The 15,174-nt window shown below is 37.4% G+C and overlaps 3 protein-coding genes across 3 annotated transcripts in view; 2 read left to right on the forward strand and 1 right to left on the reverse strand.

Moving 5' to 3' along the window:
• Positions 1 to 3,530, forward strand: part of LOC111461708 (IQ domain-containing protein IQM2-like) — a 4,330-nt gene extending 800 nt beyond the window's left edge. Inside the window, exons 2-9 of the mRNA XM_023105326.1 lie at positions 593 to 1,079; positions 1,152 to 1,266; positions 1,358 to 1,423; positions 1,521 to 1,609; positions 1,692 to 1,782; positions 1,875 to 2,114; positions 2,611 to 2,712; positions 2,806 to 3,530. Of these exons, the coding sequence (XP_022961094.1) occupies positions 634 to 1,079; positions 1,152 to 1,266; positions 1,358 to 1,423; positions 1,521 to 1,609; positions 1,692 to 1,782; positions 1,875 to 2,114; positions 2,611 to 2,712; positions 2,806 to 3,432 (1,776 nt within the window). The 5' untranslated portion in view covers positions 593 to 633 and the 3' untranslated portion in view covers positions 3,433 to 3,530. The remainder of the gene's footprint in view (positions 1 to 592; positions 1,080 to 1,151; positions 1,267 to 1,357; positions 1,424 to 1,520; positions 1,610 to 1,691; positions 1,783 to 1,874; positions 2,115 to 2,610; positions 2,713 to 2,805) is intronic.
• A 1,121-nt stretch (positions 3,531 to 4,651) lies between these two features.
• Positions 4,652 to 7,874, forward strand: LOC111461715 (succinate dehydrogenase subunit 6, mitochondrial-like). The gene is made up of 3 exons (XM_023105339.1): positions 4,652 to 4,954; positions 6,374 to 6,476; positions 7,451 to 7,874. Exons 1-3 carry the CDS (start codon positions 4,769 to 4,771, stop codon positions 7,603 to 7,605), a joined length of 444 nt encoding a protein of 147 aa, XP_022961107.1. The 5' UTR covers positions 4,652 to 4,768; the 3' UTR covers positions 7,606 to 7,874.
• Positions 7,875 to 8,918: 1,044 nt separating this feature from the next.
• On the reverse strand, positions 8,919 to 12,895 carry LOC111461709 (fasciclin-like arabinogalactan protein 17). The gene is made up of 3 exons (XM_023105328.1): positions 11,456 to 12,895; positions 10,022 to 10,124; positions 8,919 to 9,289 (listed from the first exon to the last, which is right to left on the reverse strand). The coding sequence occupies exons 1-2, from the start codon at positions 12,780 to 12,782 to the stop codon at positions 10,051 to 10,053; spliced, it is 1,401 nt and encodes a 466-aa protein (XP_022961096.1). The 5' UTR covers positions 12,783 to 12,895; the 3' UTR covers positions 8,919 to 9,289; positions 10,022 to 10,050.
• Positions 12,896 to 15,174: the final 2,279 nt, after the last annotated feature.

The raw sequence follows: 15,174 nt of genomic DNA on the forward strand, positions 1-15,174 counted from the left end.
TTTTTTTTTTTTTTTTTTTTTTTTTTTTTTTTTTTTTTTTTTTTTTTTTTTTTTTTTTTTTTTTTTTTTGTTCTTAGATTGTGGTTGTTTTCTTGGTTTTGAAGGTTGTTTGGATCATTAAGAATCTGGGTTTTTCTTTAAACGAAATGGGTATTCTGTTCATGACTTATTCTGTAGATCTTCAATGCTTCTTCGATTTTTGTGCTTTTCTGATAAAATTGGCACTTCCATTTCTCTGTTTCACTGATCTTTGTGGTAATGTACTGCTAGATTCTACATGGATTTTGATTTCTGGAAATGGGTCTGTTCATATTGCTCTATTTTCCTGTTTTTTTTGCTCTTTGATCTTAGATTGTGGTCGTTTTCTTGGTTTTGAAGGTTGTTTGGATCATTAAGAACTGGGTATTTTTCTGTTCCTGACTTATTCTATAGATCTATGATTCTAGCCGCCAATTTGTTCTGGTTTTAATGGAACTATGCTTGTTTGTTTGCTGTTCATGTGTATTGTTCTTGGATTTGAAGATCAAGAGAAAATCCTTTGATTGTGTTATGTTTTTCATTCTCATTTCTGGGTGGATTCTTGTTGATACAGGAATAGTGTTCATAATCTAGTTCTTGCTGAACTTTGCTGAAATGGGGGCTTTCTTTTCCTGCCCTTTGGCTAAATACATTGATGTGGAAAATGGTTTAGAATCCATTACTGTGAAATCCATCAGTTTCGGAGACGACAAAGTAAAAACTCCGGTCCGATCCATCAGTTTCAATAGTAGAGATTTGGAGCCTATGGTAATGAAATCGGTCGGTTCAGGGAAGATGACATTAGAAATATCCGTTAGCTTCAAACGTAGAGAGTTGGAGAAGATGGTATCACTAGAGGAAAACTTGCTTGTTGTAGCTGATAGTCCAAAGAGCAAAGAGATGGAGATTCAATCTCCTAGATCGGAGTGTCGTGATCGAGATGAGATCAAAACGACGACGAATTCGAAGCATATGGCTGCAATGAAATTGCAGAAAGTTTATAAAAGTTTCAGAACCAGGAGGAAGCTAGCAGATTGTGCTGTTCTTGTAGAACAGAGTTGGTATGTGTTCTTGCTTGTGTCTTTGTTCTTGATCTATATTGAGCTTGTTCACAATTGTTGTCTTTGTTTCAGGTGGAAACTCTTGGATTTCGCTGAGCTCAAGAGGAGCTCGATATCGTTTTTCGACATAGAGAAACACGAGACTGCCATTTCGCGGTGGGCTCGAGCTAGAACCAAAGCTGCCAAGGTAAACTTCCGACATGTTTTTATCAGCTCTTGTCATGAACCTACGAACACCTCGAAAGTTTCTAACCATATGTCATAAAACATCATTACAGGTCGGAAAAGGCTTGTCCAAAAACGACAAAGGTCAAAAGCTTGCTTTACAACACTGGCTTGAGGCTGTAAGTATATCGAATTCGAGACAGAGATTGTTACATAGTTCCGGTTTTCGGTCCCCAACTCGGCATCGCTAATTATTATGTCTATTTCTTTCGACAGATCGATCCACGACATCGATATGGCCATAACTTACAATTCTATTATGCTAAATGGCTTCATTGTCAGAGTGGACAACCCTTTTTCTATTGGTAAACATTCTTTGATCTAAATTTTGAAGCATCATTACTAGAACTCGGGTTTTCGAGAAACTAAAAGTTTCGAGTTAAACAGGTTGGATATAGGAGAAGGAAAGGAAGTGAATCTTGTTGAACAGTGCCCGAGATCGAAACTTCAACAACAGTGTATCAAGTACTTGGGTCCGGTGAGTCCTTAAAACCCGAGTCGAAACGTTATTTATTTGCGTAATTTGTGTTATATATGGAATGTTGACTCATCCACATGTTTTTCTTTCAGCTGGAAAGAATGGCTTATGAAGTTGTTGTGGAAGATGGGAAGTTCATGTATAAGCTATCGAGGGAGCTCCTTGACACGACCGGAGTCGATAAGCATGTGAAGTGGATATTTGTTCTCAGCACCTCTAAATCGTTGTACGTTGGCAAGAAACAGAAGGGTATGTTTCAGCATTCGAGTTTCTTGGCCGGAGGAGCCACGTCCGCTGCTGGAAGATTGGTTGTCGAAAATGGGATCCTAAAGGTATAAGTCATAGAGCTTGTAGAATTTTCGTTCTTCGTTTCCCTTGTGAGTTCCTACCATGTAAATAGCTTGTCTTTGTTCTTCGTTCTTCGTTCTTCGTTCTTCGTTCTTCGTTCTTCGTTTCCCTAAAGGTATAAGTCATAGAGCTCGTAGAATGTTTGTTCTTTGTTTCCCTCGTGAGTTCCTACCATGTAAATAGCTTATCTTCATTCTTCGTTCTTTGTTTCCCTAAAGGTACAAGTTATAGAGCTCGTAGAATTTTCGTTCTTTGTTTCCCTCGTGAGTTCCCACCATGTAAATAGCTTATCTTCGTTCTTCGTTCTTCATTCTTCGTTCTTCGTTCTTCGTTTTTTGTTCTTCGTTTCCCTAAAGGTACAAGTCATAGAGCTTATAGAATTTTTGTTCTTCGTTTCCCTCATGAGTTCCTACCATGTAAATAGCTTATCTTCAACCTTAAAAACGTTCGTTTAACGAAGATTCACCGTCTTTTGAACAGGCAGTTTGGCCTCATAGCGGTCATTACCGTCCCACGGAAGAAAACTTTCAGGAATTCATCTCTTTCCTTACAGAAAACAACGTCAACCTCACTGATGTAAAGGTAAGAATTGGAAAACAAACCTCTAAGATGTTCTTTTCCTAATGAAATCAATGCATAGATTGACATGGTTTTTGTTTGTTTGGTTAAACTCAGATGAGTCCAGATGAAGAAGAAGACAATGGACTACAAATGCCAAAGAACAGTCACCATGTTCGATTCGGCTCAACCGAGGAAGATTGGGTTCAAAAGTTGAGTGGTGGTCGAGACGACGACATAGCAGAGCTCATTGCTGAAGAAATAACTGACAAGAACTCGAGCACGTCGACTGCCAAGCTGTTCGAGCCAAAGAGGTCGATCAACCTGAGTAGAAAACTAACCAATCTTCACATACCAGATCGAGGTAACCTGATCGAGAAACTCGAGATGGAAAATAAGTTAGAAGAGGGGAATAGAAGTTGTGAAGTTGAGATCATCCCTGATGAATCAATACTGAAAAGAATAAACTCACACAAAGAAACCAAATCATACCAACTGGGAAGGCAGCTATCCTGCAAATGGACAACGGGTGCAGGTCCCCGAATCGGGTGCGTTCGTGACTATCCCGTCGAGCTTCAGCTCCGAGCAATGGAGCAGGTGAGCTTGTCGCCAAGAATGGTGGCTGCTCGGTCCGAAATTCAATGCTCGCCTCGGATCGCCAGTATGCTGAGCCCAAGGGTGTGCAGGGCAGTTGACATGATTCACCAAAGTAATCCACAAACTTGTTCCACAGTTGATTCCTAATTATTCTATTCATTTGTTGAGAAAATATTATACAAATATTTGTTATTCTTTCCTTCTAAAATGTACATAAAATCTTTGTTCTAATCATATCAATGTTTCTTGTGAGAAATGAAGAGATCTTTGGAGTATAGCGTATGGTATCCGATGACTCGAAAAATTTGATCAACCCAACCTGTTTAGTAAGTTTATGGGTTCGGTTAAAACTAAATTGGGATGAACCGAATCAACATGAATTTATTATAAATTTTAAAAATATACATATTTTTACTTAGAAATACATTACAAGGTTACAAATGGAATCAGAACTAGACACCGGGTGGTGTGCCATTGAGGACGCTGGCCCTGAAGGGGGTGGATTGTGAGATCCCACATCTCTTTATAAGGGTCGGAGAGGACGTTGGGCGTTGGGCCCTGAGGGGTTACAAGGGTTGGAAATCTCTCCCCGTGTTTTAAAACCTTGAGGGGAAGTCCAGAGAAAACAATATCTATTAGCAGTGGTCTTTAGAAATCTCTCCCCAGGTTTTAAAACGTTAAGGAGAAGTCTAGAGAGGACAATATCTACGCAGTGGCCTTTTGATTTGAAAATCTCTCCCTGGATTTTAAAACATTCAGGGGAAGTCCAGGGAGGACAATATCTACTAGTAGTGGGCTTAAGCTGTTATAGTTTGAGGGCTTAAGCAGTTACAAATACAGTTTGAGGGCTTAAGCGGTTACAATTTGAGTTGGACAATATCTACTCGCTGTTGGCTTGAGCTGCCCAAAAAATGACAATATCTACTAACTATGGGCTTGAGCTGTTACAGAGTTGGACAATATCTATTAGCTGTTGGCTTATATTTACTAACTGTGAGCTTGAGCTGTTACAGAGTTGGACAATATCTACTAGCGGTTGGCTTGAGCTGTTACAGTTTGAGTTGAAAATATTTAAGAACAATTAGGTTGAGTCTAAAAAATGTCTCAGCCCGACCAAAATTCAATTGATTAATCTCATAATTTTTAATTTTTTCAGTCATTGATCGAGAGGTTAGAGCTTAGAATCGATCTTAATAGATAAAATAATATATGTTTTTGGATTTCCTTTTCCAATTTATTGGGAGTAATTTTTAAAATTTTGTAATAGGTATTATCTGGGCCGAAATGGTAGGCTTTTCTATTGGGCCTTGCGTTGGCCCAAAACCATAGCAGCCATTAAACGATCTTCATTTTCGTCACGAACACAAAACAAAACGAGCTCTGAAGAACGAGATTGCAGAGCTAGAACAGCTGAAGGATTCTGTTTTCAATCGGATTTGGTTTCTGAAATCTCATTCCTAATCTGTTTTTCGCCGGAAAAGTTATGGAACATTCGTCGTCTCAATCCTTCTTCAGGAAGCACTGGGAAGGTTACAAGGAATTTTGGTCGGAGAGATTTTCGATCCTCGACAACTATTCTCCATTCGTCCAGCGCGACAAGCCACTTCCTCCATGGTCTAGCTCCGATGCCGAGGAATTTATTGCTTTCAACCCCGTCCATGGCCCCGCTGTAATTCATCCTTCACTTTTCTTTTGTTTTACTCCTTTTACTTGGTGCTTGTGAGTTCTGTTCTGTTCTGTTCTGTTCTGTTCTGCCATTGCGTGTTTCTGCTTGGAGATGGAGCTCCCTGGAGCCGCGGATCAATTTCTTTCCGTTTGTTTCGTACTTGTTCATCTTCTTTTACTGTGTTCTTTGCTTCATTCCTTTTGTTCTCGGGTAGTATGCACATATCTCTCGTTTGTTTTATTACTTTGTTTTCTTGATCGATGCATGCCAGTTTGTGTTTCGGATGATCTCATCTGGATTTTTCTATATCTTGATCCTGCAGCTTTGAGGGCGAACATTTCCAACTTGAGATTTATTATTAGATTGCTATATCTGAAATTAAATGTGTTCGTTTACACTTTCTTCTGGAGATTAGGTAATAGAGTTGCTTTTCCTTTTGAATTTGGGATAATCTGACGCTTCCTAGCCCGAGGATTGTTGATGCACAATGGCTTAAGTTATAATATTGTATGCCTCGTCTCCCTCCACTTCTCGTGCTGTATTACTCTGAAATTACTTGAAGGAAATTCTGAGTCAGGCCTTATACTTTTAGAAGCTTTCTGGTGCGGTGAAAAGTATGATTCGTAGTAGGGAACTGGACCAAATATTTCCTTGTTGTATGATTTTTATGATCAACTGTTGATCACTAAATCCCACCCATTTGAGAAGTACATAATAGTGTTCTTCTGAAATCATTTTTATCACAATAAGCAAAATAATATTTTCATCTTTCTTTTGTTTTCCATTAATCGTTATTGAAATGTTATCATTTCTACTATCAAATTAATGCATTTTATTTCTACTAACATATTGCAATATCGATTCACAGGGGTTGGTATCAATTGCTTTTTAATAAAGTACCCATGAACTGTATTGGTAAATGGTAGTTATCATTCTGATTAATAGAACCTTATAGAACACATATTTGCCTGTGATTTTCCTGCCAAGATTTCTCTGCTTTTCTATTATCTTTCTGGTCCTATTATGTCCTGGTTTTTGTTGGCCGTGGCTGATTGTTCATCTTTTCACTGCTGTCTAACTTTCAGTTTTAAAAGTAATCTCCAGTTTATTGTCAGTTAGTATCTACATTATGATACTGCCTGTAATGTTTAATAATTCGATCATGGATTCATTATATGATCTCCCTTGCCTTCTTAAGTTCTACTACTTGGCCTGTTACACGTTCTTCGGGATGAAATATCAGTAATTGCTTAAGTAGTATATCTCCTTAAGACTGGCGGGATAAGCATGGTTGTCATTTTGTTTCACATTTTTCCAACATAGCAGGAAGGCGAAGGCAGATACCTCAACTTTCTGTAATTGAGAGTTCTTGTACATGCTTTTGGATTCCTCATTCGTTAGCTGCTTACTGTTCTTTTTCAGTTGAAGACTGCCAGAGAAGCTGTGAACTTTGGTCTTACAGGAACAGTTATTGGAGCTGTATCAACTGCAGGTGTTGCATGGAAATACTCAAGAAGTTTACATGGTATGCAACTGCCTTGTCTTTCTACTTAACTGCTTCATATATATAAATGAATATCTGTAGCATGCAAACTATCATTTTACTTTACTACCGATAGTGTTGTCCCACATTGGTTGGGGAGGAGAACAAATCACCCTTTATAAGGGTGTGGAAACCTTCCCCTAGCAGACGCGTTTTAAAGCCTTGAGGGGAAGCCTGAAAGGGAAAGCCCAAAGAAAGCCCAAAAAAGATAATATCTGCTAGTGGTGGTTTTGGGTCATTACAAATGGTATCAAAGCCAGACACCGAACTATATGCCAGCCTTTTCGTTGTTTTTCGAAGGGGGGTAGACACGAGGCGGTATACCAGTAAAGACGCTGGGTCCCAAAGGGGGGTGGATTTGGTGGTGGTCCCACATCAATTGGAGAAAGGAACGAGTGCCAGCGAGGACGCTGGGCTCCGAAGGGGGTGGATTGTGATATCCCACATTGGTTGGGGAGGAGAACAAATCACCCTTTATAAGGGTGTGGAAACCTTCCCCAAGCAGACGCATTTTAAAGCTTTGAGGGAAAGCCCGAAAGGGAAAGCCCAAAGAGGACAATATCTGCTAGCGGTGGATCTGGGGCGTTACAGATATTGTGGCAGTTGTTTCTTCTCTTAGAATCTTTAAGTATCACGTGGTTCAACGATCTCTGCACCGCTTCTCATCAATTCACATTCCTTTTGTTTAATGTCCTGTGGTAGAATCCTGAGAACCTCAAGGCTCAAATTCTTGATTCCAATCCTAAAAGAGTTGAGGAGCTGGCTTTATATATCAAGACCTCAGGAATCTTTTTCTATGTTTAAATCTGTGTCAAGGAAAACCAAAAGGCATAATAAGTGTAAGGCTAACTAGCTTGTTTAAATGTTGAGCATGAGCATTTGTTGTTCTATGTATAAAGATGCATAAAGTGCTCGTAATATACTGGCATGCTTATGCCATAGATGTGTTTTGACAGGCGCTGGGCTGTCGTTACTGGCGGGAGGTGTATTCGGTTGGACTTTTGGCCACGAAATTGCAAATCATTGGTATCAACTTTACAGGGTGGACACCATGGGGGCTCAAGTTAAGTTTATGGAGTGGTGGGGAAACAAGAACGAGGGACATTTTTAAACTCCGAGTTGCAGTTGAAGCAGGTACCACGCCGCTCCCATTTAAAATAAAAATGAATGTGCAACTTTGTTGAAATTCAATGGTTGATTGGTTTGTTTTGTGCTGAACTCTTCCAACCCAAGTTGAGAAAAGGCCTGAATCCCTTGTTTTTTCCCCCAATATCCTCTGGAAATGATTGATTCATTTGCAAGCTGGTTAGGAATGTAGCCATCTTTAACGAGTACCTTGAATCGTGGGTGTTAAGGTCTGAAGCATCCATTATTGGTCCATAATGGATACGTACATCTGTCCTGTTGGAAAGAATTATTTGTGTGTCAATTTTGTGCTCAATCAAGAATTGAACCAAATCAATAAGTTTTTGCAAAAGAAGAATCGAACAAATGACTACTTGGACACGACCAACCAGTTTAGTTCTACTTGTCTTATTGGGTTCATGAACCTAAGAGGAAGAGCCTAGGGATTAAAGCCAAAAAGAGAGAGAGAAGACGAAAGGATGGCGTGTGTAGGTTGTTCGTTGTTCGTTGTAATGACATTGTTGTGTGAAGGTGAGGGAGGCAACGAGGTGGAGGTACGACATATGACGTCGCTGCGTGGGAGGTGAGCAATCAACATGAGCACGAGGAGAGTGATAGGATGAGGCAAACATTTTCGAGACATACCGTAAAAGTTAAGCCTACCACTAACAAATATTGACTTTTTTGGGCTTTTCTTCCTGAGCTTCCCCTCGATTCTAAAATGCATATGTTAGAGAGAGGTTTCTACACGGAATATTTCGTTCCCGATCTAAAATCTCATATGTAGCATCTTTTTAAGTCCACTAATGTCTTGGATCATAAGTTCCAGATCTTCAAAGATTAGTAAGAATAACATTACAATATTCTTTTGACCCAACTCTTCTTAAAAAAAAAAAAGCCTTTCATGTACTTCAGTTCACTTTGATCTTGTATTTTTAAATAGTCCATTTTGGTCTCTTAATTTAAAAAAGTGACCATTTTAAGAATTAGAAATGAAAAAAACACCAAAATAGCCGTTTTTTAAGTAGTTTTTTAAGTAGTTTTTAATAGTATAACGACTCAAATGAACAAAAGTTGAATGTACAGATACCAAGATACCAAATAAACATTTTGAAAGTACAGAAAATACTCATATGTCCGGAGAGTAGCAGAGATCAATTAACTATCTCTACTACAAAGATCAAGATGTTTCCAACAAAAAAAAAAAAAAGTGAAAAACATGTAATTTTGAAGTAAATAATAAAGTGAAAAAAGGAACGTGTACGCAAAGTAAAGATTAATGTGATGATAAGAGAGTGATAGAAGAGGGAAAATACAGCTTTATTGTGTTGCACAAATTTCAGCTTTCAAATTTATTATGCAGTGGGGGAATAATACACAACAAGACGCTCCACCCCATCTATGTTTTTCCCCATTTCAACCACCTTAAGCACTCATCACCATATGAACCAAATTATAAAAAAGAAGGAAAAAAAAATCTAAGAAAAAGAAAAACACAGTTATGTACTCAATAGTATAGCTGAGGATTGAAATTCACAGTGGATTTTCTTTTCTTTACTGAAGCTCACATGAAAAAAATTGAAGAAAAAAGAGAGAAAAAGGGGGATGGAGATCATCCCAAGTTTACCCATTAGAGGAGGGCTACATCTTCATCAAGAACATTTCTGCATCTGTGTCAACAAACAAGAAAAACTATAATAATGAAATTGCATTCCACCTCCTATTCGTCTCACAAAACCAATTTCCCGTAATAGCCCAAACCTACCGTTCACAAATATTGTCCGTTTTGGCTCGTTACGTATCACTATCAGCCTCACAGTTTTAAAATGCGTCTACTAGACAGAAATTTTCACACCTTTACAAGAAATGTTTCATTTCCCTCTCCGACCGATGTGAGATCTCACAATCTCACAATCCACGCCCTTGGAGGTCCAACTTTCTCGCTGGCACAACGCCTAGTATCTGACTTTGATATCATTTGTAACACTATGTTTGTTATAGTAGCAGATTGTGATATTTCACTTCGGTTGGAGAGGGAAACAAAACATTCCTTACAAAGGTGTAGAAACTTCTCCCTAATAAACACGTTTTAAAATCGTGAGGCTAACAGCAAATGTAACAGGCCAAACGGACAATGTCTACTAGCCGTGAGCTTGGACCATTACATTTTCATAATAAATAAATAACGGTTTTAGGTATTCTTTTTTTTAGTTCAACTTTAGGGTTAAGGAACTTGAATTCATATTGAAAGCACATGCCTAAACTATAGCTGTCTTCTTCAATGTATTGAGCCTTATATTCTTTAATAAGTAATCCTTTCAATGCAGATCCCAATTTAATATCCCTTTAACTTATAGAAGACCAGCAAGAAATGAGTAAAAGAGAGAGAAAAAAAAAAAAACCTGTCTTTTGGAGGAGGGGGGAAAACTGTTCATTGGCAAGTTGTGAAATGCGAATCCTGGCCAAAGGCTCCTAGCATCCGACATGCCACTTCAAGCAATTTCCCTGCCATTGTAACAACAGAAACAGAAGAACAATTTTAAATCCTATTTACAGCCTCCAAATTTTTACATGCCTGTTTAATAACCATTTATTTTTTTGGTTTTTCACAATTAAGCTTATAAACATTACAAAAATATGAGTTTCTTTGGTTTATTATCTACTTTCTGAACTTAGATTCATTATCAAGTTGAGTTTTGAAAAGAAAAACCTGTTTTTGTTTTCAAAAATTGACTATGAATTCTAATTTCTGTATGAAATATGAAAATCAAAACTAAAATAAGGCCTCAAATTTTAAATGTTTGTTTAATTACAAACTGCAGAAAAATACAAAAGAAAACAGATGAATGCGATGCTAAGTTTATGCTAAATGATTTAATAGAAAGAACTTTTATATAAAATTCAATGAATGCTAAGAGATCAAAATAAATAAGAATAATTAAATCTAAAACTTATGAAGACGCCAACAATATTTTAGGTCAAGAGGAATAATGTGTAAAAGGAAGCTTAATGGGCAAAGGACGAGCATTTTCTTTTCTCCACCAGCTGTTGTTTTAAATGTTTTTCTCTTCAAAGGGCCCCATTCCTTAGAAAGCCCATAAGATATTCTGAGTTCACCAACCCAATTAATTATTTCTGTTGTCCTCATACTTATTTTCTCCTAATCACTTTTTTACCTTATATTAAAAACAATTAAGAGAGGAAAAGAACTTCTTAATTAATTTTCTAGTCATTTGGTGATTTTGATAACTCAACAGCCACGCCATGATAATTCCAATCTAATGTACATAGAAACAAACAAAACCCACATGCATATAATTATCACAAGAATTCAAAGAATAATACAAAATAGAAGATGATCTTAGTGAAATTTTTTGTTCATAATGTCTTTAAGTCGGGCTAATTTTTGCTCTTCTTCTCGCAGAAAACCTTAAGGAAGATTTTAATTTGAATTTTTGTTTTCATAAGATTATCCAGACAGATTCCAAGCAAACCCATTGAAGAAACTCGATATCTTTCATCAAAAGTAAAGTTGAACCAGAAAATCCGTTTCAGAAAAGGCCCATCTCAACGGATCAAACTTTGCCATCAAATCCCCACTTCCCAAGCAATTCCAATGAGTGAATTTCACTATACACCTTCTCAACACCGAAAAAATTGCCCCAATTTATCAGTAGAATCCCTAATCAATCCGGCGTCTAAGCCAGTCACCGGAATCAGACAATTAGACCTAGGAACCGCCATGGAAACCGACGCTACACTAACAAATCTAACAATTGATGCAAGGAAAATGTATTGTAAAACGAAAAGATGCTGAAATTGAACTTTTCACGTACCTCTCCTTGGCTTGGCCACTACCTTCACGTGTTGAACTGTTTTTGCCGACAGTTTCGCTTCCGTTTCCTCCAGCGGGAACAGAACTCCGTCAATCCCCTGCACTGAGATACGGCCGTCGGTGTAAATGTCAGGGTCGAACAAGTACGCGGAACCATCTCCCTGCCCAAACTTGACTGAACCGTCGGCCTCTTGCGCAACCACTTTATGCGGCAGTCTTAAAGTGTCGTATCGGACTTTTCCAAATCGGCGAACCGCATTGTACATACTCTCCTCCGTCTGATACTCTGGAATCAAATGGTAGTACATGATTTGTTCCGGTGCCCCAGGCTCGCTCAGTTGGTCCGTCGTCAGTTTCGCCATCGCCTCGTCGTTCGGCGCCAAAACGGTCAACACATAGCCCTCTGAAACTAACCGCCCCATTTCCGTGGCTAAGGACGTTAGATTCACTAATATGTCCGCCATTTCGTTGTAACCGCCGTAGTGTAGAAGAGTGTGAATGAAATCTTTCACTTGCCGCTCCCCGTTGAAGTGGTGGTGAGGACCGCCTGGTCCCGGCGCGGGAGCCGGAGCCAGCGACGGACCTGGAGCCAATGCGTCGTATATCGGTAGGGCCGGGGGAGAGCCCGGTTCGGCTGGTGGAGCCGGCTTCTTCAAACGGTGAGTCCTCGGATCGACTTCTGGTGCTCCTTCCGGTTTCACGGCGGTTATTGCCTGAAGATTCCGTCGGCGGTTGAAATCATCCTGTACGGACTGAGGAATGAGCAACCTCTCGATCCCGTGGATGACGCCGTCGGGCCGAGTAATGGCGTCGGCTTGAATAACCTTAGCGAGATCGACGGTTCGTTCTCCTGTGCGGTGGTGAGTCAATCGGAGGACATGATTAGAGAGCGTCTGGTGACGAATCGACTCAGCATTCCTCGGCCACTCGCCCGATCCAATCCGAGACGGAATGACGTGAAACTTCAACAGCGTCTGAAGCGACTTCAAATTCCGCGGCTCGAGAAGAAACCGCTTGAACTCAGGGTCAAGATCGCGCTCCAAAGCTTCATTTCGCGGCGCAAAAATAGTCAAATTATGATTTCCAACAGCATCTTCTAGATTCTGCAACAGCAAAGCCTTCTCAATCATCTCTGCAAGCTCAGTATAATGCGAGTCCAGTAAAGCGACGAGAACCGAGTTGGAGTTAATCTGGCCAGAGGAATTCGCAGAAGAAGACGACAGGCGAGGCTTCGAATATTCCGGCGACGCAGAGGAAATTCCAAAGAAAAGAAGGAGAGAAACGAATATGAAGTAGAAGTGAACCGCATCGGAGACGGTCGAACCCATGGCGGATTGCGGCCGGAGAATGCGGCGGGCTCCGGCGAACAAAAGAGGGAAAAGCTTCCTTCTAGAGGGCGAAGGTAAAGCCAGTGTGATAGCAATTCTTTTTCGTGGGTTCTTTATTCCTTTTTATTTATTTATTTATTTATTTTTCAGAGCTTATTTTATAATTTTATAATATATATATATATTATATATTCCGTATTAATTAAAAGTACCATTTATTTTTTTATCCTACAAATTAAGAGTGAAATTTTTAGTTGAATTACGAAATTACCTAAAATTCTAATTTATATTAAATGCAAAATAAATAAATAAATAAATAAGGTGGAAAGTCATTAAATCAATTTCAACCAACAAATGGTCGCATCCACCAAATTTATTTTGTTAAATTATTCTCCCCTAAATTTAAATATTTTTGTTTTTTTTAGGTCCAAACTTTAATTACTCCTTACCCGAAGAAAAAAAAAACTGACACCCGAGTGCATCAAAGATACACGAATATACCGATGTCATGTTCGAATGAGAGAGATCTTGAATATAGAATGTACTATATATACCAATCAGGTGCTCTTGAATTATTGGGAGTCAGTCCCACGTTGGTTAATTTAGTGGAAGATCATGGGTTTATAAGTGAGGAATATTATCTTCATTGATATGAGGCCTTTAGGGCGAAGTAGACAATATCATATCATTGTAGAACGTCGAGACTCCTTCGCTTTAATGCAACAAACGCTTAAAAAAGACTTTTACAGAATTAAAATATCTCATCTTAATATTGAAATTGATATTATAATGATATTATTAATAGAAAATGCAGGCTAAAAAAGCTTTGTTTATTATAATTTAATTTAATTTTAGCTATTTTTTTTAATGGTATTTATTTATTTATTTTGGCGGGCGAAACAAAAAAAAACACACAAAAATAGTTTGTGTGTCGGAAAACGTGGTGGAGTGGCCAAAGGAAATGTCGGCAATGGGCAAATAGATTTGATACACGTGGCAAGTGTTTATTGGATGTAAAAATGGTAAGAAGTAGAACTGAGTGTAGGCGATCCTAGAAGCTTCCGACAGCTCACAGTGGGGCACTCCTCTTTCCTCATTTGACCATAGTTTTGCTTTGATCAATATCTTCCATTATATATATATATATATATAAAATATCGACTTCAATTATAAATTCTAGAAAAGATATTAAAATAATAATAATAATAATAAATTCAAAATAATATATTTAAAATAATAATTAAACATTTTATATTTTTCAACCCGATAAAATGATAATTATTTATATTATATTCACGTTAAATAAATTATGTTTCATATATATATATATATATATTTTACAATATAGTAAAATATCGGTTGACTTTTAAGTAACGTCAAAAATTTAATATAATGGATACCGACACAATATAGTAATTTTAATAAAATTTAGAAAATATATATATTTTTAATATTTATGTCGACATATTAAATAATGTTTAAGTTTCATCATATCGGTTGGGTTTGACAATCTGAATGAAAAATATCATCGAAGTGCCTTATTTTCTTCGATAGAGTCGTTTTTTTCTATTATTTTTATATAAATCAAATAAACTTGGCCCCGACAAAAAATTATATGAGCGAATTATAAAAGATTTGTATTTAGTAAGATTAAAAAATATTTTTGATCCACTATAATCACTAAAAAAATTATATTAATTAAACACATTTTAAATAGGATATAGAAAAAGTGATTTTATTTTTTTAAAATATTTCTTCTAGAAGTTATTCTAATATATTATTAAACATAAATAATTATTCTAGTGAAGGACACGTGTCATTCTCTAAATAATCAAGAAAAGATTTTGAAAATATATATATTTTTTTTTGGAAAATAAAAATTTTGGGTCGATTCATATGTTGTTATTTTTTTGGTTGGGTTAACTCGACCAACCTTAAGATAAAATTCAACCCAACCCGACTCAACCTTATCCTACTTTTAAGATTATTATGAAAATTAACAATATTTAACTTTTACAATCGATTTTAATGATGTATTGTAACTTGTGAACGTTTAATATTTGAATTTTATGAAATTTAATTATTAAAATAACATGTATGGTAGATAAATATGATTTTTTTTTTAAATAAAAGAAAACAACTCGACGACTTAACCCAACTCGAAAATAGAGAATTGGGTTATGAACTCTATTCTGGTTATTCGGATCACCAACTCAACAAATTCAAAATTTCAAGTTGTTTCAAAAGGTTTTTCCAACCCAACCCGTGCACACTTCTTATATCTGATTCTTTTCAAAATAAGCATTTTACTTCACTAACTCTAGGTTGTTCGTCTAATTTCGACCTTTCAAGATAAGCACTCAAGCCCTACTTGAATTATAAATAACATTCT

Source organism: Cucurbita moschata, unplaced genomic scaffold, assembly GCF_002738365.1.
Source record: "Cucurbita moschata cultivar Rifu unplaced genomic scaffold, Cmos_1.0 Cmo_Scf00025, whole genome shotgun sequence".
NCBI lineage: Eukaryota > Viridiplantae > Streptophyta > Magnoliopsida > Cucurbitales > Cucurbitaceae > Cucurbita > Cucurbita moschata.

Excerpts from the sequence above, each read along its gene's own strand:
- LOC111461709 (XM_023105328.1), bottom strand. The coding sequence starts at position 12,782 with ATGGGTTCGACCGTCTCCGATGCGGTTCACTTCTACTTCATATTCGTT. Across the intron at positions 10,125-11,455 it reads AGTGGCCAAGCCAAGGAGAG|GGAAATTGCTTGAAGTGGCA; the intron begins GTACGTGAAAAG and ends TTACAATGGCAG.
- LOC111461715 (XM_023105339.1), top strand. The coding sequence starts at position 4,769 with ATGGAACATTCGTCGTCTCAATCCTTCTTCAGGAAGCACTGGGAAGGT. Across the intron at positions 4,955-6,373 it reads ACCCCGTCCATGGCCCCGCT|TTGAAGACTGCCAGAGAAGC; the intron begins GTAATTCATCCT and ends GTTCTTTTTCAG. Across the intron at positions 6,477-7,450 it reads ATACTCAAGAAGTTTACATG|GCGCTGGGCTGTCGTTACTG; the intron begins GTATGCAACTGC and ends GTGTTTTGACAG.